We start from the raw sequence: 27,928 nt of genomic DNA, 5'->3' as shown, positions 1-27,928 counted from the left end.
ATGCCATGGTGGCTGGGTGAATGGGAGGAGAGCAGGGGGTGTTGTGTACCTTGACTTCAGCAAGGCTTTTGACTCCGTCTCCCAGAACATCCCTGGGGGTAAGCTGAGGAGGTGTGGGATGATGGATGAGTGAGCAGTGAGGTGGGTTGAGGACTGGTGGCTGGCAGAGCTCAGCATCGTGGGATGCTTTCCCAGGCAGCCTATGGCAGGGATCCTGCTTTAGCAGAGGGGTTGGGCTAGGTGATAGAATTTCATTGTGCACTTCTTGTTGATGGCCAGATCTGAAATACTTTGAAGATGTGAAGAGCCCGTGGCAGCAATTTGCTAATTGTAATTGGCGTTTACCGTATCACTTTTAATGGTTTTGTTTTAGGAAGGGAACTTGAGCATTTGGTTTAACTTTCTATTCCAGAACACCTAAAACTAACAGCCTGTAAAGCTCACAGCTGTCCCTGCTTCTGTCTGTCGTTTCTCTTCCGTTCTCCCTCTTTGAAGTGTGACCTCGAGCACAAATTCTTCCTCTCTCACATCTCACAGAAATAACTGAAGAGTCACTGCTGTTTGAGCACTGGTTTTGGGGACCAGGAGGCAGACTTGGCCTTCCTTTGTGTTGACCTGAGCAGTTCCCAATGGGTCTGAACAGAGAGGGGCGAGGAGGCAGGAGGACTCACGAAGCTCTAGCAGCTTTCAGAAGGAAACGATTGCGTGTCCTGCTTCTCCTTCAACGTGGGCTCTTGAGTTCTACTGGAACTCCCGTATTCTGGCTGAATTATTCAGACTGCAGGAATGAACAGATGCTGTCCTAGAAAACGCCGTCTGTTGGCTTGTCACAACTACTCAGGAAAGAGTTTTGATTTTTAACTGTAAATTTCATTTAAACGACACCGGAGCAATTCTCAGATCCAAAGCTGTTTCTTGGATTGTGCCCTCAGGTAGGATGACTGAAGAAGAAACAAATTGCAGAGTCTGTAGATTGAATTCTAGAATTGAATTTGGGTGTTAGATTGTTTCCTTCAATAAATTCTATTAGTCCTCCTGTAGTGGAAATGCTAAGTCACAGCTTGAAGCAGTGATGGAGCACCTGGTGGGAAGGCAGGGCCAGCCCAGGGGAGCTCAGGTGTGTGCAATGCACCTGAGTGACTGGAAGGGGAGGAGCCAGGATCCACCCCTTCCCAGCCCTCATTGAAGGGTTGGCAGTGGACGTGAGGGCATCTCCCTTGCCTACCTGAGGCCTTCTGAAGGTAAGCAGCTTCTTTCCTTTGTTTCTGTGTCCATGGCTGCTGCATTTTGGCTTATCCTCACTTGCTGCAGCCTTGGACTTGGCCACCCTGGTGTTTGCTGTACATGGTGTGTCTTTGGGAGCTGGGAATGAAGCGGGGGAGGAAGTGTGGGATCGCTTTGTCTCTCTGCTCATTAATAATTGCTCTTCTGAGGGTGTGCAGTGGGATAATGTATATGGAAACCATTCAGTGCACAATGGTAGGTGGATGTAATGTGGGCAGATTTATTTTGCCAACCTCCTTTGTCCTTACAGCGACGGTGGCTTAGCACTGAGCATCGATGCTTCATTGGAGCAAGCTGCAGATCTCAAGGTTAGTGCAGAGGCTGAGGTTGGCGTCAGCAGGCAGGAACCTCTTTCTGTCTGGGTGTCTCCAGAGCAGTCGTAACTCGTCATTTGGCATCTGCACTCTGTTGAGATGGCAGAGGCTTCAGTGCGTGCACAGTGAAGGTCAAACAGCGAAAGCAGATGAGCTGGGAAAAAGCCTGTTTTTATAGGACATAGTAACTTGTTGGCAAGCAGAATGATGAAGAGTGAGGCAGGGAAATTGAGGGCAAGTGGTGCTTAATGCTGAAGCTAGGTATTCTGGAAAGCGTGAAAGTAGTTGAGCCTTGGAGAAATGGCAGCGGCTGGAGATGAGCGTTGATCCCAGTGGTAGGTGGGCTGGGGAGGGGCCGTGTAATTGCACTTTCTGGGTGCACCGAGGGCCCCCTGCCCACACAGCAGCTCTGCAGTGATTTCTGGTCTCAAGCCCCAGTGGGACCCTGTGCCAATCAGCTGGCTGTGAGCCTTAGTGCAGCACGGGATGGAGCCCAGGGGAGCTGGAAGTGCTGCAGTGTGTGAAGTCAGGACGTCCTTAACCCATGCAGTGCCTGAGCTGCCTCTGCTCAAGCTTCCCCAGAGATCCCATAAGAGCCAACAGCATGGCTGCTGGGGAGCTCTGCCCAGTGCGAGGAGTTAATGTGGGATTTGGTTCTGCAGGAAGGAAAAGGTTAAAAATGCCAAGAGTTTTGTTGTATTTACCAGTGACCCGCAAGGAGCCTGTGCTTTGTTGCAGGAGCACTTAACCTCTGGCCTGTGGGCTATCTGTGCGGTCTGCCAGGACAGCTTAATTCAGACTGTTCTGTTTCCAGCAGCAATCCTTTCTGAGAGCAGGCTGGAGGCTGAAGGAGGGGCTGGGGAGACGTGTCAGGAGGCCTCTGGATGGCAGCTGGGAGGTTCTGGCGTGGAACTGAAGGTAAGGGGAAAGGCTGGGGGCTAAGGGAAGTGGTCCCATCTCCCATAGAGGTTTTCCTGATGCTTGTCTGTAGGAGGGGGTAAAGAATCTGTGATAGCAGAGCTAAGAGGTGAGGATGTGGTTGAGCACTGTCCAGGAAGCTTAACATCCTCTTCCAAAATTGCTAGCTGTAACTGGAACAACTCGGGGCTATTCCTGTTTTCCAGACTTGGGATTCCCCTCCTCCGGCTTCATGGGGCTGGGAGTGTTGTGGCAAACATGACTTAGCCTGTGATGTCTGTCACGCCTTTCCCACAGCGTCCCTTTGTTCTCCATCCGAGAGCAGGAGGGGCAGGGCAGCCGGCTCCACCTGGGAATTCACTCTGGAGCATCCATCCTCCTGGTCCCTGCTGTCTCCATGGCAACAGGAGTGGTCCAGCCCTCCCTCTGTGCCTGGGCTCCCTCTGGGCTCTTCTCCCAGTGCTCTGCTTGCATCTGAGAGCAAGGGTTCCTTGGGATGGCGGCACCAAGTGAAGCGCAGTGGCTTTGCTCTTTGCTCTGAACCCATTGCTCATGTGCGTGTCTTGCTGCTTCTTCCAGGTCTCTGTCCTTGGAAGGAGGGGATTCCTGCTGCTGTGCCTCCCTGCAGCTCGCAGTGGGTTTTACCAGGAGCTCCAGCCTTTCTTCTGGCCAAGAAGAGGTCACGTTTCCTGCGAGGAAGGGAGCTGCTCACAAAAGGAAAGGTAATGTACCGAGCCTTGCACGCCACGGGGATTATGGGAACAGCTGTAAAGCCACGGGTGGCATCTCCGGTGCTGCAGCTTTGAGCAGGTCCTGTTCTCACAGCATCTGTGCACCCCGAGCACTGAGAATCACAGTCACAGAGTTATTCCCAGTTGGAAGGGACCTGTAAGGATCACAGAGTCCAACCCAGCCCCTGCACCGGAGCGCGGTGTCCCAGTGCTGGGTGGTAGAGCCGCGCTGTGGCTTAAGGTGATAACCCCTTCTGAAAATAATGGTGTGTTCTGGGAGGTTTTCTTACTGCTGTCTTCTTCTTTTGAAGGATGAATATCGGAACAGCACAGTGCTGTGAAGATGACTGCTCCGGGTGACACCCATCATTGCTCACAATGCCCTGCCAGGACCTGCCAGCCTGGGGAGAGGAGAACCTGCACGTCCTTGCGTTGCTACGTACAGGCCTGTTTGCTTCAGTTTCTTTTGACAAATAGAGAACACTTCAATTTCTCATGGACTGGAATCATTGGTGGAGGTGCCTCTTCCCCAGGTATTGGACGTGGTGTCCAGCCGAGCTGCAGCAGCTCCTGGCTGAGGTGGCTGGCTCTGCACAACTTGTCCTGCACTCTCTGTTCATCTCTTGAAGAACTCCATCTCCCGTCCCAGGAGCGTAGAAGTGATCTAGAAGGTAGGAGCAGCTTGTATTTTTAGAATGTACGCAGGCATTGGCTTATTTCAGAGGTATTCAAGTGTTCTCTGTACAGTCAGTGTGGGGCACAGCACAGCGCCCATCTCGTGCTGCAGTGCTGAACACAAGTTTGGATCTATTTTCCTACAGCAGATTTTAATGTTGGCTCACAGGGAGGGGGTTCCAGCATTTTATTTTTTTGCAGCTCTTTATGGCCAACACCACAGGGCGGGCTCAGCCCGTCCTGCCAAGCACCAGACTGCCGTGCTCTGCAGTAAAAGAGATAGTTTATTTTTTTGCCGAGATCTCCCAGAAAACTTGGACTTCCTCTTCATTATTTGTACCTAATCTTGTCCTTAGTTGTGATGTTCTTTGTTCTGGATGTATGTTTGTTTTTTTTTTTTTACTATGTATATCTGAATAAAAATACTTTTATTTTTTAACTTTGTGTTGTTTTTGTTTTTTTAGTATAAAACCTTCGGAGGGGGGCTCTGGTTTTTTTTTTTTCCTATGGTAGTATACGTCAGGCGGGAACCTATCTCCTCACTTTTGGTTTTTGGGGGTGGAGGGGGTCTCCCCTGGTCCTCATGCCCATGCTGCAAGTTCCTGCTTGTGTTCTGCATGAACAAAGTCAAGGCTGCTGTCCTCAGCAATGCTGCATACCTGAACTGGACCCAGTGAAGAGCCAAAGATGCAGTTTGCACAAAACATCATTTATTCTGAAGTTTCTCCATTTACAAGTGTCTGGTCGGGGGTCAGAGGTACAGCACAGCACACAGGGTCAAACCTGCAGCACAATGAAAGCCAACACAACAGCTTTGCACTCACATTTATGAGTCCTTTGCTGTCTGCTGGACAGGACAGTCCCCAGCACTGCACTCAAGCATTGTCCAGGAGCCCAGGTGACAAATAGAGACAGTTCCATTCACCTCTGCACAGTTGACCTGGGGAAGAAAGAGGAAATAAAAAGAAATTAAGAGGCTGTTATGCCCAGTTGCTCTTCTACTGAATGTCCCTGGGGAAAAAAATAAAAGTAAAAATCCATTTGGTACCTGTGCTCGGGCAGTTGGAAGAGGATGGGTGTACCTCATGTCTGCAGCTTGCTTGGGCTGACAGTGTGTCCTGGTTGGACCCTGCACAGGAAAGAAAAGATTATTTAAGTACACTGAGAAAGAACAGAGGAAGGAAACAAGTCCTGCTCTGCCTGGGGCACTGCCTTGACTGAGCTTCCTGCAGAATCTCTGCCTTCCCATTCCTGCTGGTGCTTCAAGTGCAGCCATCACAGCGAATGGCTGATTGCCTTAGAACTCCCTTTAAAGAGCAGTAAGTTAATAATAAAAGTCATCTTTTGCCATTTAGCTATTTCTATTCTGCCAGTTCCAGAGCCATTTCCCAACACCCACAGCCCCAACACCGCACTGGCCTTCCCAGGAACCTGCCTGGGCTCCCCTGGGGAAGCACTGTTACCCAGCACACACCCAGCTGCACTCACCCCAGATTTAAGGATTGATTTCCCCCAGTGTTTCCTCAAAGAAACCCCCAGCACAGCTACCCCAAGGGCAGCACTGCAGCACCCTTCCCTCCCCACCTGCATGATCCTCACCCTGCCCTACAAAACAGACAGCTATTACTGGGCTTCAGTTTAAAACCCAGGCTGAAACTGGGAACACCGCTGCTCCGTGCCAATATTTGGGCTCTGTGCTTTACAAGGCAGCTGCTCTTATCTGAAGCAACACGCACATTACATCTTGCCTGCTTGCTAAACAGCCATAAACCAGCAGTGCTGCTGCCAGACACCCAAGAATGCCCCACAAACTCAGCAATTTGTTCTGTGCAACGCATCACCACACCTGGCCTTTAGTATCTTTCCTCCCCAACCTGCAGTTGCTCCTATCTGCAAAGCAGCACTGGGAACAGTGGCTGCCCCAAGTGCACACCACTGCCCAGCAGCACCAGGTCCAACACAACGCACAGCGATAGCTCAAGGGGAAAATGGAACCTTATGCCAGTAACACCACTCTACTGCAAAGTGCCACTGAGACTCAGTGTGTGACTGACGAGCAGCATCCGGGTCTAGAGGCTCAGGAATTTCAGTGCTAAGACACAGTTCTCACAGTCCGTAAGCAAAGAGCGCAGGTGGGAAGCAGGAGGACCACTGCTCCCCCAGCACAAGAGCTCACTCAGTTCCCAACTTTAACTGTGCAATAGAGAACACTGCCACTAAGCCAAGACTTACACTAATAGAGACAACACACAAGTGGGCATTACCTTAGTTCCTGGCTCCAGCGGCGCCATTCAATTAGGCATTAACGGCTTGCAAGTGTGCAGATGGAGGCTTTGCTTTTGGCAAAGATAATTCCAGGAGCCCAAGATGTGAGGTCAATAATTCCACCTGGAGCCGCACATCCACGTCACTGCTGCCTCCCTGGGGTTAAAACATGGAGAGAACGTGAGGGCGCTGCAGGGAGGTGGGTGTCCTTGCACCTTACTTCTACATGAGCACATCCTAACCGCTGCCATTGCCCGGTCACCGAGCTGTGCTGCCTTCCAGCTTGGGGCTAAAGCAGCAGAGGGTATCACTTCTGCAAATGTGATCAGAGCAACACTGATGTGCTTCTTTCTGCACCATTGACTGAATGGACACGAGTGACATCTCAATACTGGGTGCTGCTGTCACCCAGCTCGGTGACGGGTCGTGTTGCATGCAATGCTCAAGGGAAACCTCGGGCATTCACTCTGGGCACAGAACTGAGCTCGCTGCAGCACACAGGCATGAGGATCATTAAGTATTTGCTCTTATTTGTGTTTCTCTGAGGAAATACATCCACTAAAACCTAATCTTTAACTAGAAAAACCTCAGTAAGGGGGATTTCACATTCCCTAGGTGTAATGCTGTAATGCAGTGGAACACACAGCAATGATAACGTATCCGATAAAGCAGCCACGGACACAGGGATAAAGGAAAGAAGCTGCTTACCCTTGGAAGGCCTCAGGTAGGCAGAGAACTCCAGTGAGATGCCCTCACCTCCACTGCCAGCCCTTAAATGAGGGCTGGGAAGGGGTGGATCCTGGCTCCAGCCCTTCCAATCACTCAGGTGCATTGCATGCAGCTGAGCTCCCCTGGGCTGGCCCTGCCTTCCCACCAGGTGCTCCATCACTGGTGCAAGCCATGACTTAGCATTTCTGCTTCACTAGGTAATACCGAAAAACAAAACTGTAAAGTGCAACATTGGTTGATCAAAGGGGGAAGAGGATTTTTTTCCCCTTTCTTTTCAATCAAAGTACAGTACATGGCGTTATAACCTATGCACTCAGCTTCTTGTCATTGGCAGCCAGTCCATAACGAGCTGACCCTGCCTCTGGTCCCACAGGGGCTGTGAATACCCAGAGCACAATGGGCTTCCTGGGGAAATCACAGCGTGTGGCTGCCAGAGCAGCCCAGTGTGGGTCCGAGCTGTGCACGTGTGTGAGTTGTGAGAGCCCGAAGCACTGCACTCACCTCGGTTCCATTGCTCCTCCAGGTCCTTCCCTCACAGGGCACACGGCTGCCAGCAGCACAGCATGGACTTCTTCCAGCCCTGCTCCAAAGGGAGAAAGGACAAAATCAGACGCCAAGTGCTTGCAGGGACCTTGCAGGGCTGGGAATGACACAGCCCTGGGCAGGGTGGGCTCTCTCCCCCTAAGGCCCAGCGGGGTCTGCGGAGCAGTGGGAGGGGTGTGGGCTGTGCTGTCTGCAGATGGCTTTGGGGAGGAGCACAGCAAAGGTGTCAGAAGACAACAAAGCTCACCCGGCCCTTGCAAGGGAACGTGGCACCATCGTTCTGAGCACCTCCGCTTTCTGATGAACTCGCCCTTCTCTCACTAATCCTGTTTAATGACAACATCTAAGTTCGGTTTTGGTCTCGATGGCAGGAAGCGATTCCTTGCTGTTCAGCTGCAAGCCAAGTGAGAGACCTAGGAGGAAACCAAGGCCCCACCTCCCAGGCACACCGTGCCCTGGCACTCCAGCTGCCTGCCCCCAAATGCCTCTTTGCTTCTGATCAAAACCAGCTGCGTGCCCCTGCTCTCCAGCAGCCCCAACCAATACTCCATTTGATCCCAAACAGCCCAGCAGCCAGTCTTCGCTTCTCAGTGCTCTCAATCTCAAGGCATTGTAGTGAGGAGATCCAGAAGAAGGTTTGTTATAGCACTTTATTGAGGATCACGTATACTCTGTGCATGCAAAGCTTTGTACAAAACCTCTGCGCTCACGGCAGAGCGAGCAGCAGGCACCAGGAGCTGCTTCACGGGGCTGTTTGCATCCCTGCTGCTGGGTTCAGAGACAGCCCGACCAGCCACGTCAGGCAGAGCCCACCAGCAAACCAGTCCTGAGAAAACGGCAAACTCCTCGCTGCCGGGAGCACGCAGGAGCAGCTCAGCTTTGGGGCGCTACCTCCTGCTCCTGCTGCTCCCAGTTTAACAGAACAGAACTCAAAAGTTCATCTCAAGAGCCCCAGAGCAGCGGGATGGAGCTGCCACCGGCTGCTGCAGCCTCACTTCTCGTCCGTGCCGCCCTCGGGCAGCAGGGCCCCGCCGGAGCCCTTCTTGCGGAGGCACATGCCGCAGTCCAGCTCCACGTCGATGTCCCCGAATCGCAGCTGGCAGGATTCGTTGCAGCTGCAGGGAGGGACAGGAACACGGCTCAGGTGGATGCAGGCAGCAGAGCTGCTGGCTCACCCCAGCCCATCAGGAAGGATGCTGAGCACCCCTGTGGTACTCAGTCCTCCCCCTCCCTTCCAGCAGCTGCTGCTCCCCACAGACACACGATTTTCATAACCCGTAACACAACGCTGGGTTTCCCAGGGAGGCTCTGGTTTGGAGGTGCTCTCAGCCACCCCAGGGCCCCTCTTGCCCACTTACCAGCGTGACAAGGCTGCATTGGCTGCCAGGGCAGCGAGTGCCCCCGCGTAGTGCCAGCAGAAGCACATGGTGAGGAATGAGAAATTGCTGCCATCGGTCTGGTCCCAGCCTGGTCCTCCCCAGGGAGGGGACAGCACAAACCCGATCTGCTCACAGACAGAGGAGTTAGGCAGAAGCATCAGGCTTTAGGACATTGATGGTCTCAATGGTCCCTTCCAACCACATTCTATGATTGCTCTTTGCTTTTCCTCCTGTTTTGATCCCTTTGCTGCTGCAGCTTGCCATGAGATGGAGACAACATAACCCCAGGGACACCCAGCACACTGCCCTCAGTGCGCTCATCACCCAGAGTGGTAGGGACATAAGGTGCTCGTCTTGGGGAGAGGGATCCAAACATTACTTGAAACAATGAGAGGAATGAACTGAACCTCATAAAAAGAATGGAAACTCATGAGTGTGGTTTCCCATCCTTATGGTCACAGTATACCTGCCCCTTCCTGGGGCAAAGCCCATAGCTCAGAGGGGAGCGCTGGGTTCCCACTGACCTGCCAGAGCCAGGAGCCCTGCAACAGGAATGTGCTGGTCCTGAGATACTCCAGGATGATGTGGTCTCGGAGGAACACCTCCAGGAGGGTGCAGAGGGCTCCAGCAAAGATAGCGAAGGCCAACAGGGAGTGGAGGTGCTGGTCCAGTGCAGCATCGCCATAGTCATGGAAGCAGAAGAGCAAACCTGACAAAAAGTAACACTGCATTAGAAAAGGATGCTCTGGGATTTGTTTCTGCCTTTTAAATTAAAAAAAAATAATCTGAATATTACAGCTATGCTGTAGGTCTCACCAAGATCTGCCTGATGGGTCAAGCAGCAAACAGCCAATAGCTATCACCTTGTTCTGCAGGGACTGTGCAGCTCCCAGCTTTGGGGATCACCAAGCCGTAGCTTTGGGGCACATCTAGAGACATGGGCACCTCCGTGTCCCAGCCAGGAGGGGCCCAGCAATGGGCACCTGCAGCTCTGAAGGCATCAGGGAGCTTTGCATCAGGGTTTGTCCCTTTGTGTTAGAAGGGTCGGTGCATTTTTGTGACACTGGAGAGAGCCAGCTGCTTGTCACTAGAAGTCCAAACCTTTGTGCACACAGCACCCATAATACAGCCTGGTGGTTTTTGGTTGCTGCATGCTGGTGACACCCCAGCCCTCCCCCAGCCCCCATTCACCTTCCATGAACAGAGCCACAGACAGCGAGAGCCGATCTAAGCCCAATGGCAGCTTGAGCGGTGAGTGCGAGACCACGTCCACGATGCCAGAGAGGAGGAAGAAGAGGTACATGGTGGTGTAGTGCCAGTGCGTGAGGTCTGTCCAGCTGTGCGTCTTGGGGCTGTACAGCATCAGGTGGGGACCAGAGGGCACGAACTGCTCCACCAGGATCCCTGGGCAGAGGGCAGAAAGGTCACGTTTTCCTTTCACAGGCAGGAAAAGGCAAACTTGGAAAAGTTTATTAGAGATGGGGAATTCACGGTGATATCTGCCCGGCAGTATTGATAGGAATGGTAGCAGACCATGCCACTAGCTCGACCCCAAGCCCTCCCACACAGGAACAGCTGTGTCCCACCGTGACAGCCCTCGCTGTGCTGGTAGGTGATGGGACAGGGACTCTTCAGCCCTTACCTGCCAGGGCAAAGAAAGCTTTGAATGCCCCTTCGAAGACTTCCACGCGCCGGAGCCCATAGCTTGGCTGGTTCTCAGCATTCGTTTTCCGTCTGAGATACTTCAGAGGGTATCGCACAGACCACCAGAGACCAAAGATGAGGAAGAAGGTGCCCCGGAGGGCACTGCCAAGGAAACTCGTCTGCATTGGGATCACTCCTGGTGTCTGCAGGGACAAACAGACTCAGGTTACGCTGAGATCTTGCTCAGCCTCCTGGGGAGCTGCACCATCCCCTGCAAACAGGGAATGCCAGAGACACGGTGCCAAAAGGAGAAGCTGCCACCGTGTGTACCTCCGTATCTCCGTGGTTGCATGCACACAGTCATCTCAACTTCCTCGTGACAAAAAAAAAAAAGATGTTAACACCCAAGAAAACATGGCAGCTCCATGCTTTGAGGCACCGTAACAATGCTCCTGCTAATAAAAAGCAGCATGACAATTATTTCCTTGGAACATAAGCTCCTTCCCAACTAGATAATCACTGGGTGCGAGTCCAACTGGCGCACCCAGCAGCTCCCATCAGCCAAAGCCCCATGGTGAGCCATGACAACGTGGGCACTGGGGCCCAGAGGAGCCTCATGCATATTCCACACAACCTCTGTGCCACACGCGAGCAGCGCTTTGACATAAGGGAAAGGCGTTTTGTCTCCAGAAGGAAGAGCTCACGGACAGAGGGCATGGAGCCAGGCCAGCACCACCAGGCAACAGAATGGACAGAGGAACTTCAGGGAGGAGCAGCCAGCACAGAAGGGAATAAATCACCACCAGTGTGCTTCTAGGATTAATCAGAGTGTGCTTTTAGGGTTATGTGGGGACGGCCTTGTTCCCTGCAGCAAGACCTCTCTCCTCACTCTCTGTATACATCTACCACCCGAGGAGCCCTCACTCCTGCCCTCCTCGCAGCCTTTCTGCTCCTTTTCCATCACTGGGCTTTGTGCGGAAGACAGCATTACTCATCTGCAGAAAAGCTGCCACGCCGACTTGCATCAGGGGGCCCTTGCATCACAAATCACATCCTCGCCGTGTTTATAAATACCAAAGGAAATGGCAGAGGCTGGATGAACAACTCCAGCACGTTCTCCAAGTCCTCCCACACGAGAAAGTAATTAGCACTGTGAAATAAGGGTAGGATGTGGCGTGGCAAGTGCCTCAGGTGTGGGAGAGCTCTGCAAGACGTCCCCGGCCAGGCTGGGGCTGCAGTGCTAGGGCAGCTTGTGGATTCCAGAGCATCGGCATCCACCGCATCCCCAGGACGGGTGATCTGGGGAAGCTTGGAACTCTTTGTGCCATGCCAAGGTTTCCTCTCCGTGGGAAATTACTCAACAGCCCTTAGGGCTGATGAGAGCTGCGTTGTCCCAGCAGTTGGCTCAGGTTCTCTGCTGCACTTCAGCTGTAGGGTGAGATGGATCGTGCCCCAGGAGGGACCGTGTCTCTGCTGATTATAGCCTGGACACCCACCCAGGGCACTTATCTTTCTTCCGCATGCATCCACGTGCTGAAGTGACTAAGAACAAATGCTCTGCAATCACATCTAAGCAGTGCACAATGGCGTGATATATAACCAAACGTTACCATTGTCCTGCAGGGACGCTAACTGCAAGGACAGCAGCCTGAAGCTGGAGTCAGGAGCGTACCCTGATCAGGACACAGCCACAGTGTTAGCTTTCCATGCCTCACTGGAGGAGAAGAGGAGGAGAGCAGAGACCTTCCAGCACCCAGGCATCCAACCCAGAGGTTTATCTTTCATGGAGCAGAGATTCCCCAAACCAACCCTTTGGCCAAGCAGAGGCTTGGATTCATCCCTCTCAGAAAAAAAAAAGACAAAAAAAAAAATAAACAACAAAAACTTATTTTAAGAAGCAGCCACTATTTCTCAGAGAAACCAGACACGTTTCCAAGCAACAAACCACTCGCACAGCTCACACGTTCGAGGTGCAGCAAAACTGCCACCCCCCTCCCGCAGCCATCCCAGTAAGGCCAGACCCAGCCCAGCACCCAAGCCCACGCTCCCACACAAGCTGGTGAAGCTCTGGGCAAGTCGCAGCCCCAGAGTGCAGTGCCAGGTTATTTATTTTTCCTGCAAGCTACTGTGGCTGTCAGAGGACGTGAAATACGGCTGCAGTCAGAAGTTATTACCTGGGCTGTCCTTCTCCCCCCGCAGCTCGCAGGCTGTGGTGCTCTCCCTGCAGCAGCCATATGGGAGCTGCCCGCTCTCCTTATGGCCCGGCGTGCTGACCGCCCGGCGTGGGCAGGATTGCAGCTCTGCCCGGTTTCCAGGCTCTCCCCTCAAGCTCCATCACACATCAGCAAAGCAGCAACACGGATGGTTTTGGTCCCACGCAGAGATGGATGTGCGCGTACCCACTGGGTGCTGCACCCAGCATCCTCCATGCCTACTGATTTGCCTTCCCCAAATATCCCTCTCTGCAGATCCTCCTCTACCCCTGCTATGCGGGCACATCTCTCTCAGACACAAGACCCCACCTCTCCCTTCTCCTCCTGCAAATCCTCTCCCACAGCCCCAGAACTGAAGAGTCCCCTAAAGCAGCAGAGCAGCAGGGGGATGCCTCCACCAGCACCGCCCCCCCACCCTTCCAGTGGCCACCATCACACAGAGCTGGGCTCCCCACGGCCCTTCCCAAGCTCCAGGAGCCACGTCCTTGCCACGCGTGGCAGCTTGGCCTTTCTTTATGGGCAAAGAGAAGAGTTTACCTGCAACTTCTGCCTGTCCTTCTCCCTTGCCAGACGCGTTGTTACTCAGAAGGGGCAGATAAAGGCAGAGGTGAGGCGGGGAGGTGGCCCTCGGACAGGATGTTTGGAGCTGGGCTCCCCGCGGGCCAGCTCGCAGCACTGACTCAGCCGTGGTTTCACAACCGGGGACACCTGGCTCTGCTGGCAGCAAGGAGTCTCCCAGAGTTTGCCACTAAATCGGGAAGAGCAGCCAATCCTTCCTCCTGTGGAGACCACGTATATTCAGTTATGATGCTATTTTTCGGATGACAGGGGAAAGAGCCAAGGGAGAGGTGGAGGCAGCGTGGCCAGGCTCTGCTGGAAGGGCTCAGAGGTCCCTGACCCGGGCACAATAGCCTCTGCATGGGGTTATTCAGGGGTTGTGCCATACAAAAGGTGCCTGTGGGCAAGAGCTTGGGGTCAGGGCTCCCAAACCAGAGCAGAGCCTTTGTGAGCTCCATCTCCAGCCCCGAGCAACCAAGAGAGGGAGAGGAGGTTGGCCCCACTGCCCCCAGAGCAGGCTCTGCAGCACACAGCAGCCTGGTTTTGCTGCTTTTTCTTGTCTGACACTCAGTGCTGCCCAGTGTTAAGCATTTGCAGACACAAACCATACCAACATGCAAAGCAATCCCTGCACGTCCAGCCTTTTCACCTCACCAGCTGCAGGGATGAGCAAGGAATGCAAGTGCCTCGAGGCAAACAGACACTGTGACCCCAGCATCCCCATCTCCTTTCAAATCACTGAGTTCCTACTGCAAAAGCAACGAGCTCTGCCCAAGGAGCAGATGTAGGCAACAACAAGCACTCAGTGCAGCCACAGCCCAATATTTCTCTGGGTCTCAACACTTGTGGGTGCGTGTCACAGGGCCCAGTGCAACCCCAAAATCCCCCATTTGGGCTGCGTGATAAGCTGTGCCCAGTGCTCAGCCCTGCCAAGAGCTGCACACATAAGCCAACACCCAAGGGAAGCCCTAAGGCTGGAATAGCAGGAGGGGAACCAACATAAGCAGTCCCCCCCGGGGCTGCTCTCCTGCACAGCCATAAAGGCCACCGAGCCGTAGCCAGGAGCCCTTTTACACACGTTATCTCCATATCAGCAATAGCAAGAAGGAGGAAGGAGGAAAAACAGGCAGCTGCTGGCATGCTGCCACACAGTGCGGGCCTCCAGCCCTTCCTGCAGGCAGCTCCAGAGTGTGCAAAGCTCCATCCAGCGGGAGGAAACTCAGTGCTGGCAGGGCAGGGAAATGCACATGGGGACAGGAACACAGTGCTCTCACCCACAGGTGCTGCTCATCCTTCTGCCCGTGCAGAGACGGAGCTCAGCACGCTGCAACAGGAGCCTTCAGCTCAGAGGGGATGCCAGAACATGCAGCTTCACCAAACCAGGGCTGCAGGACCTTGCAGGGTGCTACCCTGCAACTGATCTCCCTAAGTCCCCATAGCAGCTCTCCTTACAGACCCCCCATGAAAATAACAGAGCACTCAGGTTTCTGGCAGAGAACAGCAGCACCTTCAGCAGCCTCTGTGCAGCTCAGTTCCCCTTTCTGCCTTCCTTTCCTTTCTTCCTTTCCTCACCCAGCCCTACAAAGCAGCATCCCAAAAAGCAGCTTACCTCAAAGCTGGTGGCAAGCAGAAGGAACGAAGCCCTTCGAGCAGTGGGAGGACAGAGCTGGGAGGGCAGCAGCTGGGGGAAGAAGGGAGGAAACAAGGCACGGCTGCTCGGAGCTGAAGGTGCCTTTTGGCAGGGAGCTTAAAGAGCCAGCAGGAGCACAGCAGGCAGAGAAAGGGCTCATAGAAAGGGCAAATGGTAATCAAGTGCTTACTGGTCTGTTTTTGAGAGTCCTTGGGGAAAGCCGGGGTATGAAATGCTTGGGGAAATGGGGATTCTAGACATTGAAACAATCCCTGTAATAAAAAGTGAGGGTGAAACTGGGATAAGTGCTCGGGATAAGCTGGGATAAATGACAGCAACCACCCAAAATCATGGAGGACCAACCACACTGTGCTGAAATTGCTGCACGAAGGGATACGCTCAGAGAGTGGCACCTACAGCTCCCCAGCTGCAGGTTGCTGGGGCACAGGGGAGCATTATGAGATGGTCCCAGCAACGCCTGCCCTCCCTGGGCTCCAGCCCTGATGTTCTCAAGCTAAACACCAAACGGAACTGCATTTCGTTTTTAATTATCTTTTTTTTTTCTTGGCTGTAACTGCAACATCCTCTCCCCGAAGGTTCATCACCGGCCTCAGTGCTAATGAAAAAATGTGATAATGTTTGCCTGCTTCCTGGGGGTGGTGGGAGGCACGATCTAATTAAAGGTTTGCCAGCAGCTCGGGCTCTGCAGATGGATGGTTGTTAGGGAAGTGCAAAGTATTATTATTATTATGACGAATGCTAAGACAGGCTTTCATAAACAGGCAACAGGGGAGGTGAAGCAGGTGGTAGAAGCATAGGCTGGGCTTGTTCTGCATCCTACGCCGTCCCTTCAGCCTTACATAAATGCAGCCAGGGAGGGTGGCAGTGGTAGATCCTATCTCTGGTCAGCAGCATGGGATGAGGCCGGTGGATGGGAGGACAGCAGGGCGGGGGATGCGTGGTGCTTTGGGATGATGTTCTGTGTTTTCCTGTCATGCTGAAGAAATGGGGCTAGGTAGCACACCTGCAGCTCTTTCCTGCCTTAAACGAGGTTTCCTACTTCGGGAATGTCAGCATCCCCCTGCCTCAACCAGCACCACCCAGGCTGCAGTGACACACAGCAAGAACCAAACTGCCCCAAACCAACCCTGGGCAATACAGCCCTTCCAAGGCCCCCCACATCAGCTGCTCCAACGCTGGGCCCAGCACCAAGTTTCAAGATGCTAATGGATGATTCAATTTGTACAGTGAAGAACACATTCCAGACCTGTAGGATGATAGCAAGGCTGTGTTACAAGCAATATTCCATTTAGGACTGTTCTGGAATGTCTGTCACGTAAGAAATGAATGTGAGGATGGCTTTTGGTGGTGCCTCACTGTATAACAAACCACCTCTGCCCCACTTATTGTGCTCCGGGCACCCAGAAAAATTCATGCCCTTCTTTGGGCACCTCAGCTATTTACAAACATGTTTTTCAGCTAAAACACAAGACGTTAATTCTCCCCCCTAACCACTCTCCTCCTGTGGTTTCTGCTTACAGGGTCACGGGCTCTCTCTCCTCCTTTGCTGACCTTCATACCTTGGGAAAGAACGTGCTCCCAAGCAGGAAAACAAATCAGCGAGCAGCGCACTGACGGTCCGAGGACGTTTGTAGGGCCGGGAGTTAATGAGGCAGACAGAAGCAATTCCAACTCTCGGCGCTACGGAGGGGAAAAGCGTTTGGGGGCCGCGTGGGGACAAGGGGACACTGGACGGGGCTCAGAGGGGACTGCAGCCGCCGCGGAGACTTCAATCGACCCCTTCCCACCGGGAAGCCGAGGTCGGCTTCCACCCGCATCCCCTCGGGTGGGAGCTGCAAGGTGACCTCCGCCCGCAGCTCCGCGCAGCTCTGCCCTCGTGTGGCCGTGGGGTGGGAAGAGGGCTGCTCGCTTTTCTAAACAGCATCACGCTGAGATGCTTTTGCTGCCCGTTTCGGCTTGTTCCCTGCCCTGGAACCCTCGAGGTGGCTCGGTTTGCTGCCCTGCAATGAGGTTCGCTCTGTGCTTGAGGAGCTGGTGGCTGCACGGTGCTGGGACAGAACCACAGAATCATTAATGTCAGAAAAGACCTCCAAGAACACCTTGTCACCGTCCCCGGGCCCCATATCACTGCAGCCAGGAGAACCGTGCTGTCTGGGGAAAGCTTACCCCAAGCACCTCATGGCACAACGAGTATCTGCCAAATGCTGCTGGTGTCCAGCAGTTACAAGTCATGGCACTTCACTGTGTGGCGTTAATCGCGTGGGTTTGCAGAGGTGAATTGCTCTGCTGCTAAATTCCCTTTGCACTGAGCCCATTTGTGCCTCTTGAGAACGAGCACTGTGAAACAAACCTGCTCCAAAGGCTGGAAACCCAGGGAGGCTGTGTGCCCGATCTCCTCTTACCTGGGAAGTGACCTTTTTGCAAAGAATCACCCAGCCCAGGTGGGCTGAGAACGCAAGGTGCATCCATTTCATTGCACTTTCCCAACTTTGGGGGTTTGCTCATGGAAAGTGGGGCCGTTTGGTGAGTCCTGGTGCTCAGCCACATGCATCACGGGGCTCTGAGCTCTGCTGGTCTGAGAGCTGGGTCTGCCTAAGTGTCTGTTACACGCTCCATAATTTGTCCGACTGAAAGGATATCAGCTCAGCAAGGATTTTTGCTTCATATTTATTCCCTCTTTGAGAATTTAAGTGAATAGAAAACTGTTTTTAAAATGTCTTCAGTTCACAGCTTTGGCAATAAAATTCGTATTGCGTACAATGAAGCTGTGGTGTTGCAAATTTGACATGATCTCACATCACTCCTTCCATCTCCCTCCTTGGGATGATGCCGTGGTGTGGGGGTGTCAGAGGACCTGGCCCCAGCGTGGAGCTTCCCTGCCTTGGGTCACAGCAGGTTGGGCAGGCGGAGAGTTGGGAAAGCCAAAGGATGCCATCCATCTCTATGGAGATGGGGACCCCAAAACCATCTCTTAGCAGTCAATTTCTGCACTTCATTTTGTTGCTAAAATCACTGCAATCAGTGCTTGTGTCAGAGCTGGTGCTATCTGGGTACAGCAGAGGGCAGAGACCGCTGTGCACACAGCGGGATTCCCAGCAGCACAAGGGCAGCTCCTCTCTGCTCTCCCCAAGACATAAACATTTTGTTAGGATTTGTTTGTGCTTTTCTTCTGGAAAACGGATTCTTCACCAGTTTGCAGGAGGAGCTTGCACCCCCCTCACTCTTCATCCGACCCGTTCAGGAATGCAGCCTGGGAGCTCGTGTCATCCTTCTGCTTCCGCACCCCGAGGCTGATGTAGGGCTCTCCGCTGCCTCTCCTGCACCGCTGCATGCAGCTGCAACACACGGGGCAAGACATCACCGACAGCCAGAGCTCAAACACGGAGGGGGATAAACTGTTATAGAGGTCTTAAAATCTGGTGTTCTTGTTGATAGCTCATGGAGGGTCAAATGCATGAAAATCCTTGTGAGGGAGGGGACAAAGACAGAGCAGGAGTCGGGCGGTGATGGGGATGCTTTGGTTTCTCTATTGAATTAAATGCTGACATTCAGGTGTCAGCCAGCACCTGGTGCAGAGCAGCAGCAGCGCACAACACACAGAGCAGCTCGGAGTCATGTTAACTTGTCTTCTCTGTGCTCAGTGCCCGTGTCCCTTGCTGCCCCTATTTTGCATTCTGTACATTCAACAAATAAAGCACACATTTGTTGCTGTGCTCTGAAACCTGCAGCAGGCATAGGCTGCAGATCCAGCTGTGGCTTGGCACACTGGGACCAGCTGCTCACTGCACATCTCACCTCAGCCCTGCTCCTCCTGAGCCCAAGCCCCAGCGATACCTATAAGCAATGCTGTAGTTCACAGCCAGGATGACCACCGCAGCTGCCCAGTGCCAGAAGAAGCACATGGTGAGGAACATGATGTTGTTGTGGTCGCTCTCATCCCACATCGGACCTCCCCATGGCTGGAACAGCACGACCCCGACCTGGGTGGGATGAGAACTTTGTTAGCTTGGAGGGAAAATCAGTGCCCTGAGACGTGAGCCTGAGCTGGTTTGCAAATGGTGTTATTGCTTTCTGACCTTCATAGATGTTCTGGAGGCACGAGAAGCTGCTACAGGAGCTTTGAAGCTCACAATTGCCTCTCTGCATTGCAGGTTCCTAGCCCTCCTTTAAAAGCTCCAAATTTAGAGTCATAGAATCATAGAACCATAGAATCCTAGAGCCATTAAGGACAGATGAGACCTCTGAGATCCCCAACCCCAGCCCACCCCACCGTGCCCACTGCCCATGTCCCTCAGTGCCACATCCCCACAGCTCTGGAACACCTCCAGGGACAGTGACTCAACCACTCCATGGGCAGCTGTGCCAGTGCCTTTGGTGATTCACATTCCCGGATAAGGGCAGCTCTGAGTTATCACAGAAGCCCTGGGACTGAGGCAGAGGAGGAGAGCTCTCATTTCTTGCTGGCAGCTGAGTTTTGGGAGCGGTTCTCCCTGATTTCTTTGTGTCTCCACCACTGAAGCGAGCAGGAGGCCGTGCTCTCACTCAGCCATTTGACTGCTTGGTGGGGATTGCATCTTTCCACTAAGCCACAGGGAGTGCTGCAGGGTGCATTAGACACATTAAGCAATTAGGACTTGGTTGTTAGATACTGCACAACGCCGCTCGCTTACTGTGAGCACTCGCCTTTTCTCTTCCCCCCAGAGAAGCAATAAGCCAAGACAAACAGCCATCTCAGCCAGAGCAGCCATCAGACATGACCTGCGATGAGTAAATTTTCACTCTGGGTTATGATCTATTTATGAAGCGAGCCTTGCAAAATTATTCTTTAGAGACGCGTGATTGAGACGTGATGTATGGCTCCTTCTCCTCTCATCATCGCTCTTCCACCCCAGTGCTCTGCTCCACAGGAGGAGCCAGCCCTCACCTGCCAGAACCACGTGCCCTGGACGATGGTGACGCCGGCTCTGAACATCTCCAGCACGATGTTGTCCCGGAGGAAGACCTCCATCATGGTGCTGCAGGCCCCCGAAAAGATGGCGATGAGCAGCAGGGAGTGGATGTGCTGATCCAGCATGGGGCGGTGGAGGATGTGGTAATAAAAGAGACAACCTGTCAAAACACGTACCACGCTTAGGGTAGCACCAACCACACTAAGCACGACCACTGAGCCCCACTAGAGTAAATCACGTCCCACCCGGATCTCAGGGAGCTTTATCAGATGGGAAAAAGTGAGCCCCATGTATATCAAATCAGCAATCTTGGAGGATGTGGAAATGAAATCATTTCTTATTGTCACATCGGAACAAGTGGCATGGCCATGGGGAGCACCCAGCTCTCCTCTGAGATACCTTTCCAGGATACATTGCCTGGAGTTGGACTCGATGATCCTTATGGGTCCTTTCCAACTCTGGATATTCTATGATTCCCTTTTCTTACGTGCTAAATGTTACCCGTTGAACTGCCCGTGCTGTGCTTCAAACACCACTGAGATAAGGGAAAAGAAAATATCACAATCATAGAATTACCAAGGTTGGAAAAGACCTCTAAGATCTTCTAGTCCAACCATCCACCTACCACCAATATTTCCCCACTAACACAAGCAAGAACTTCATTTCCTAGTGCCTTCTTCCTGCCCTAAGTGAGGCAAGAGGTCTGAAATCTGGGCTCACAATACGCAAGACAGTCTGAAGACATAATGATATTCACGATGTGCTGAAGCCAGAATAAGTCACTTGAATTTGCCACGTGCAACGCAAGCAGATGAGAATGACGATGCCTGCAGCACAATTAATGGCTCTCAGGGGGAACGTGGGGCACAGAAACAGCTCGGTGGCTGTAAGATAGATAGGGTATCCACCAGCCATTCATCATAGCAAGGAAACTCATCCTGCTGTCACACCAGAAACCCCAAACCAGGAAAGCCAGGATGCATCAATGCCTATATTTCCCATCTTGCTGCAGGCAGTCCATGGATAATATATCAGACCAATCCTGTCTTCAGGAGGGCCCAGAGCAATGTCTCAGTTTGCCAAATTTTGTTCCCGCTGTGACTCACCCCAAAGATCCCTCCCCAAATGAAGTGCCATCTCCTACTGACCTTCAACGAACACGGCCACGGATAGCATCAGGCGGTCCAGACCCCGTGGCACCATGGGGCAGAGGTAGGTGCAGACATCCACCACCCCAGAGAGGCCGTAGAAGAGGTACATGGTGGTGTGCTGCCAGTTCATCAGCTTCACCCAGTCCCGTTTCTCCCCGCTGTAGAGGTACAAGTGGGGCCCATCGGGGACGAACTGTTCTGCCAGCATCCCTGCACGGATATACAAGATCATGGCTTATATGCAACGATGGCTGATGCTACCGGTTGCTGCGGGGGCATTCTGAAGGCAGCAGCTGCTGACTTGGGTCAGGACTGGCCGCATTAATGGTAGCTCAGCTTTGGGAAGGGATGTGAGATTTGGTCTCTTTGCATCAGACTCTATTAGAGGTCAGCATCCTTCCAGATCTAGACCCGCTTCTCTGGAGTGAGGGCTGCACCATGGTCATTGCTACAGGATGGGAAGCTGCCGGCATCGCCAACCCAGCATAACCCTTACCTATTAGAGCAAAGGTGATTTTAACTCCTCCTTCAATGGCATCCACTCGCTGGAAGCAGTAATTCTTTTGGGACTTCTTGCTTGCTTTCTGGCTGAGGTACCTCAGTGGGTATTTCACAGACCACCAGAGCCCAAAGACCAGGAAGAAACTGCCTGGAAGTGCGTGGCCCTTGAAGTTTGCCATCCTGACAACGTCCTCTGACTAAAAGGCAAAGAAAAACAATACCATTACACAAACCACATTGGTATTTGGTGTAATGCTGTGGGGGAAACTGGAAGCTTTGTTCCCTTCACCTTTCAGGGAGGACTGGAAGCACTGGAGCCCAGGCTGGTTAAGCAGAGGCCCTGTCCCTGCTGCAGTCTCTGGCATTCCTGCCTGAACCTTGGGGTTGTCCCTCCCTTTTTGAGCAAGACCATCCCCTGCAGCACTGGGACCGGGCAGGAGGGCCAATGCACAGGGAGAACTGGGAGGTGTGCTGCAAGGAAACATCACTGGGGTTGTTTAGCTCATACAGAAGGATTAGAGCAACCACGGGAGTGCTGTGCTATGAGCAAGAATTTTTTAAATTCCTGGAATTGCTTCAACCCAAACGCATCAAAGCAAAGGGTTTGGTGAAAAACAAAGCTGCTGAAATGCCCCCCCAGCCCAAACCAGCTGCACCAGTGCTACCCCTGAGCATCACCAGGCAGCGGGGCTCCCAGCCAAGCTCTGCTCAGCCCTCAGTGCCGGCACAGCTCAGGGCTGCAGGAGCCAGGGGACCCGTTTCCTAGGAGAATCACAGCAATTAAAACCCAGCCGGCTCCTGCTTGCCATTTGCCGGTTTGTTTAATTAGGTGGAGAAACGATTAGCTCTTTGATGTGGGCTCAAGCATATGTTTGGGGGCCTGCCTTGGCACAGTTACAGATCGGCTGTGTCGGGCTGGTCAATTAGGAGATTTTAATTGATAGCAAAGGCTGTGCTGGTGATGCTGAGCAAAGCCTCCTCCATCCCACAAGGCTCTGAGCTGCACCAACAGGAGCCAGCTCATGGCACAGACATGGCCCACTGGAATGGAGAGGGCATATTTGGGGGCAAACACTGCTTCTGGTGCAAGCACTGCCCTGGGCATGCAGCTGCCTGTGTGCCACAATGCCCCTTCCACCAGGCTGGTGCTGCCGGAGCCTTCACCTAATGCCTGCAACATTTTAATGCCAAAAATAAAGGAGGAGGGAACTTAACGCTAGGGAGAAAATGCTGTCCTTTAAAACATTTTTTTTTTCTGCTGTTTTTGATAGCAGCTTTGCAGGAAGGTTTTAGCAGTGCTGCAAGGCTCTGCCTTATTTCGTGACTTAAAAGCAGAGATTTACTGACAATGGGCGCATTGCATAATTAAATACAAAATCAAAGCAAGGCGCTGCTTACCAGCTCTGCTGGCACAGTCCAGCAGGTTAATACAATGGGCTCTTTGGTCCTTTGAAGGAGACAACCATGCAATCAGAGCATCTACCTGTACCCTGCAACAAAGGGAGCACCGTGTCTGGGCCAAGTGAGGCTGACAATCTGTGTGCTGGGGTGAGCAGTGAGCCACATCGTGTACATGCAGACATATCCAAGTAATGGCTGATAGAACAGCAAACCCCTGGGAGAACATAGCAGCAAGGCACTCCTGCAGCCATGCCGTGTTAATGTTGTGACTACCCTGTCATAAAGCTGTACTAAATGTCAAATAAAGAACTTTGCAAACCAACTCCAGCTGCTCTACGGCAAGGCTGGTGTTCATAGGACCTGATGGGCTTCAGTCACAGTGGGGAAACTGAAAGGTCACTGCTCTGTGTTACATGCACAGCCCACTTGTAGGATGAAGAAAAGCCAACAGTTCTGATTTCAGCTCTGAGCAGCTGCTGTCTGTCCATCCAGCTCCACACACAGTGAGGTGGTGCTACCCTTCACACAGGGGAAAAATCCCAAATCCAAAAGCTAGAGATGCAGCTGCTGTTGCTACCACCACTGGTGACCACTGGCACAGGGCATCCCTGCAAGGCATGACTTTGCCATGCTCCCACTGGTCTGATCTGCTTGACAATGCCCCCGCACTCTCTTCCTTGTAATTAATGCACTTTGTCCTTCTGCCTGTTCATTATGCTGAGCTGGCTTAATGATTTACTGTTTCCTCTGCTCTTATCGCCTCCCAGAGGAGTTGGCTCCTTTTTGTCTTAAAGCTAATGCACCAAATCACCCAGGAAAGCATCCAGCACTGTCGGGAGGATGGTGAGCAGCCCCCCAGGGTTTGCTTCCTCCTCTCACCTCCCTGGGGCAGCCCCACACCATTTCTTTTCAGCCAAATTCTGGGGCCATAGAGTTTGCCTTATTTGCTTTCCTTTTCTTTCTTTTTTTCCTTTTTTTTTTTTTTCCCCCAAAGGTTTTATTAGTGCATCAATAATGACTCGGTCAGGGCACCGCTTCCGTGTCGCCAGTTTGGAAATTAGGGTCTAAAGTTCACGATGGGAAGCAGCTCACAGCCATCACCCGTGCAATTAATGCTGCCCTTCAGCCTCCACAAATCAGACAGCTCAGAGCTGTGCTGTCTCCGTGGGACCTGCAGTGTTGGTGTGACAGCAGCAGTCCCCGTGGGAGCGCTGACTCAGGGATGAAGAGAAATGGCTTTGCTTGCAGAAAAGCTGAGCTCCGCCTGGATCCCAGCTGGGAAATGCCTCTGGGGTGCACGGCTGGGAATAACGCGGCTGCCCCAGACCCCCCTTGAGACCAGACCCCCTTGAGAAGGTCCTGGCCTCCTGCTGCTGATTCTGAAAATGCAGGAGGGTTTCAGTGGGGTGACTGGAGGAGTAGCCATGAAAGTGAGATAACTACACCTCTGCAGGTGGAAAAATTGCAAAAGTGGCACAAATGGGAGCTCTCCTGTCTCACGTCCCTGTCTGTCCGAGTGGCTCAGGGGCATTTCTGGGGAGAGCTGCACTTCCATCACTCCCCTGGGAGCCAGATCCCTAATGCATTCACACCAGCCTAGAGCCCCATTCTGAGCCATTTCATCCCATTATCATCATTTTTTCTTGTATTTCCGCCTGCATCCTCACCAGGGAGCGTTAGCAGTGACATCAAAGCATCATGTTATTATTTGTTTCTAATACTTACAAGCCCGGCTGCATCTGCAGCTTTCTGCCTACAGAAAATACGTAGGGAATTTCCTCTTAGGTTGAAAATCATCATCATAATCAGAACCTGCTTTTACCCCATCAGAGAGAAGGACACGAGCCCATGGCCACAAAGCAGTGACCAGCCCCCAGCCTGGCAGAGAAAGCTGAGCAATGAAACAAATTACCCAAAGACATCTTAATGACACAGGCTCAGGGCGGGCGCTTTGTCATCCTCCTGCTTCTCTTCACGATTTGCATTTGTTTATTTGTGGTTTTAAGGAAACGAGGTCCGACTTTAAATATGATCTCTTTGGGGAAACGCACGTTGCCATCTTAAAAGCCATTTTTCTTCCCTTCTGCATTATGCCTGAGAGCTTGGAGTGCTTTCTCAAGGTGCTGGTTGCCATGGGACTCGGTTAGCCCAGGGCCACCGCCCGCTGCCCCACCAATACCAGCACCCACTGCCACTCAAACCCTGCACTGCTGCCACCAGCAATGCCACAAAGTCACTATTTGCGGAAGCCGAGACAACAGCATGTCCTGAAATCATCCCAAAGCTTGTGCTTCTGCAATCTCATACAACTATTAAGGATGGAAAAGACCTCTCAGATCCCCAGTCCATCCCCACCCCACAGTGCCCGCTGCCCATGTCCCTCAATGCCACATCCTCATGGCTCTGCAGCACCCCCAGGGACGGGGACTCCACCACCCCTTGTTCCAATAACCTGTTTTCCAGTCAACCCCTGACTGCTCCCTGCTCCTTCCTCCCCTGCCATCTATCTGGAGGCACAGCACTGCCTTTCTCATGCCTCAAGGAGAGACCTTTCCATACCAAACTATTTAAGAAGCTGTTTCAATTCTGACATACTCAAGGCACAAGCAAGCATCCACCTAAAACTCCCACACCTGGCTGGCTGTGCTCCTTGGCTTACTGGGCACCTGGGGCTGCGCTGCACTACTGAAATGCAGTTGGTTTCCAGCTGGTAGGAAGGAGGAAGAAACCTTCCCAGAGCAGAGCCCTGCTGGGTTAGGCACAGGCCTTGGAGAAGAGCATTGAAAGGCTCATTCCTTCCTCATTTTGGGGCATGAAAAGAGGAATTTCTGGGCAATTCTGCAGGGCGAGGAGGGTGGGGGAAGGCTTTCTGCTTCAGTGCACGTAGGGTGATTTCAGTCCAGCCATCAGACAGAGCCTTTGTGTGTAACTTGGCCAGGAGCAGAGCTGGCAGCGGGGAGGGCTCCCTGCAGGCAGCCCCACAAGGTGCAGGGTGGGCTCGTGGGGACCCCTGTCCTGAGCAGCCCTGCTCCCCTCCACTGCGCTTGGGCCCCACACACTACATTGTATTCCCAACTTCCTCCTCGCCCAGCATTGCTGCCTGGCCGCCCATCACGTCCCACTGCCACGTGCAGCCTCATGAGCCCTTGTCCCCCCCACATCCCACAGCCCCCACACCACTGCTGGGACATGCTGGTGAGACAGCCCAGCAATGGGGGCAGGCAGAACCCCCCACACCCCCACTTTGCTCTCCGTGGAGAGCACCTCCATCCTCACCCACCCACACCCCTCGCTCCTTATGGACTCAATCCAAACACCAGATTTCGAGGTCCACCACCCCAAACCCACTCATGGACCCTTTGGACAACCAGGTGGGCTCCTTTCCCTCCCTACTACGGGATCTGTGGTGCAATATCAAAGGCAGGGGGGTGGTCACCCACCCCACCCCATCCCACCTCATCCCACCCCATCCACCACCACCCCACCCGTGCCCAACACACAGCCCCTGCCCGCAGAGCCCCGCATTACCTGCTGGCCGCTGCCGCACCTCGCCCAGGTGAGCCGTGCTCCGCCTCAAGCACCTCCCCACCCACCTGCAGCCGGGGGCCGGGCACACCAAACTCCCACACCTCGGGGCACACTGAGGCAGCTCGTTTGAAGTTTTCCCCCTTCAGAACCTTCCTGATTCAACGAGCAATGCTGGCTGGCCATGGCAAAGCTTTATGCAGAATCCTTAACCCCAAACCTTTATGAATTTAATCACCACAACAATGAAATATCGTTCTCCAGGTTCCTGCATCACCCACTTTGTGCAGGGAGCGGGGGCACGGGGCATCATCCCCATCCCCAAACGCTGCAGCAGTGAAGGGAGTCACCAAACATCTTCATTTTTCTCATTTTTTTCCTTTCCCACGCATCCCAGGTTGTGATAGATGCTCCTCCAGGGACCCGTGATCATAACCCATATTTCAACTCCGAACGCAATTTTCTGACCAGACCTCCTACAAAACGTAGTTTATCCTTAATAATACTTTCCACTTTCATCTCCAGCCCTGCGAGTGCTTTACAAATGTTAAATAATTAACCCTCACGACACCCTGGGGAGAGAGGTAAGCGTTATTATCGCTATTTGTAACAGAAGCACTGACAGAGCCTTCTGTGCCAGAGCCCCACCAGCCCCTGGCTTAACTCACTTTTATGGGGCAGCACAGATACTTACATCACCCCGAGCACATTCACCTGCCGCAGGGAATTTGTAGGGAGAAAGCAGAGTTTTACTGTCTGGGAGCTTCGTAAATGACTTCATGGTTCAGAGCGCTGCCTGGCTGCCCGGCTGCCCACCCCCGCATTTAAGAAGCGGGGCATTTATTAAAATCAAAGCAATTTGCTCATGATGTTGTTTAAATGGGTGACTTTTGTAAAAAATATCGCCCTGTTAGCTCCTCTTCGCTCTGAGAGCTGCTGAGCTGGGGGAGGAAGGAAGCACCCTGCAGGGATCCTCATGGTGCTGAGTGCATCAGCATCTCGTTCTGCAGCACTGGGGTTGGGTGTGCGTTCGTTCCGGTGGGGAGATTCAGATTGTCCAGAAGCAAAAAGCGTGCTGCAGGCATTCCTCTCCTCCATCAATGCAGCTCCACCATTAAATTGGTTCATTAATGTCAAAGAACTGCAGAATCATTAAGGTTGGAAAAGATTTCTAAGATCACCAAGTCCAACCCCAGCCCCTCCCCACCATGCCCACTGAACATGTCCCTAAACAGAATCACGGAATCCTGAAGGTTGGAAAAGACCTCAAAGACCACCAAGTCCAACCATCAATCTCTAGGTGCACCACAAAACCCTACACCTAAAGCTGAGCAGTAAGTGGTGATGTGGAGGCCTGGAAACGGGAACAATTCTTTCTCTGGAGGGAGGGACTGCCTCTCCTGAGCAAGTTTTTGGAAAATAAGCCATGCGATATCTACACATGTCAATGAAGCATCAAAAATGTGGGGTTGCTCTTTCATCAGTGACGGAAATCCA

At 52.8% G+C, this 27,928-nt stretch overlaps 2 protein-coding genes and 1 long non-coding RNA gene across 13 annotated transcripts; all 3 read right to left on the bottom strand.

Moving 5' to 3' along the window:
- On the bottom strand, positions 4,616–6,949 carry LOC110387678. The gene is made up of 4 exons (XR_002432645.1): positions 6,896–6,949; positions 6,187–6,343; positions 4,971–5,051; positions 4,616–4,862 (listed from the first exon to the last, which is right to left on the bottom strand). It is a non-coding gene; the product is annotated as an uncharacterized LOC110387678 (long non-coding RNA).
- Positions 8,092–17,441, bottom strand: LOC110387676 (transmembrane protein 45B-like). 10 transcript variants are annotated; one of them, XM_021376061.1, is made up of 8 exons: positions 17,307–17,432; positions 15,074–15,155; positions 13,233–13,474; positions 10,481–10,685; positions 10,030–10,242; positions 9,363–9,547; positions 8,818–8,963; positions 8,092–8,574 (listed from the first exon to the last, which is right to left on the bottom strand). In XM_021376061.1, the coding sequence occupies exons 4-8, from the start codon at positions 10,665–10,667 to the stop codon at positions 8,451–8,453; spliced, it is 855 nt and encodes a 284-aa protein (XP_021231736.1). In that variant the 5' UTR covers positions 10,668–10,685; positions 13,233–13,474; positions 15,074–15,155; positions 17,307–17,432; the 3' UTR covers positions 8,092–8,450. The 10 variants fall into 10 exon arrangements, with proteins under 10 accessions (XP_021231736.1, XP_021231735.1, XP_021231737.1 ...); XM_021376060.1 differs by having other exon boundaries at positions 16,464–17,409; XM_021376062.1 differs by lacking the exon at positions 15,074–15,155 and having other exon boundaries at positions 17,307–17,441.
- On the bottom strand, positions 17,556–26,590 carry TMEM45B (transmembrane protein 45B). Of its 2 annotated transcripts, none has more exons than XM_021376064.1 (6): positions 26,435–26,590; positions 21,501–21,702; positions 21,002–21,214; positions 19,829–20,013; positions 18,739–18,884; positions 17,556–18,239 (listed from the first exon to the last, which is right to left on the bottom strand). In XM_021376064.1, exons 2-6 carry the CDS (start codon positions 21,682–21,684, stop codon positions 18,122–18,124), a joined length of 846 nt encoding a protein of 281 aa, XP_021231739.1. In that variant the 5' UTR covers positions 21,685–21,702; positions 26,435–26,590; the 3' UTR covers positions 17,556–18,121. The 2 variants fall into 2 exon arrangements, with proteins under 2 accessions (XP_021231739.1, XP_021231740.1); XM_021376065.1 differs by lacking the exon at positions 26,435–26,590 and adding an exon at positions 22,904–22,927.

The sequence above is a fragment of the Numida meleagris genome, chromosome 23 (assembly GCF_002078875.1).
Source record: "Numida meleagris isolate 19003 breed g44 Domestic line chromosome 23, NumMel1.0, whole genome shotgun sequence".
NCBI classification, from domain to species: domain Eukaryota; kingdom Metazoa; phylum Chordata; class Aves; order Galliformes; family Numididae; genus Numida; species Numida meleagris.
The sequence above is the reverse complement of the archived record's forward strand: the minus strand, read 5'-3'. Positions and strand labels throughout refer to the sequence as shown.

Bases quoted from the DNA above. Each gene is read 5' to 3' on its own strand.
- TMEM45B (XM_021376064.1), bottom strand. From the start codon at position 21,684: ATGGCAAACTTCAAGGGCCACGCACTTCCAGGCAGTTTCTTCCTGGTC. The intron at 21,215-21,500 runs GTAAGGGTTATG...ATATCCGTGCAG, and splicing joins AATCACCTTTGCTCTAATAG to GGATGCTGGCAGAACAGTTC. The intron at 18,240-18,738 runs GTATCGCTGGGG...CGTGTGTTGCAG, and splicing joins AACTACAGCATTGCTTATAG to CTGCATGCAGCGGTGCAGGA.
- LOC110387676 (XM_021376053.1), bottom strand. From the start codon at position 17,378: ATGAAATGGATGCACCTTGCGTTCTCAGCCCACCTGGGCTGGGTGATT. The intron at 8,964-9,362 runs GTCAGTGGGAAC...GTCTGTGAGCAG, and splicing joins AGGGCTCCTGGCTCTGGCAG to ATCGGGTTTGTGCTGTCCCC. The intron at 8,575-8,817 runs GTAAGTGGGCAA...CCCTCCCTGCAG, and splicing joins AATGCAGCCTTGTCACGCTG to CTGCAACGAATCCTGCCAGC.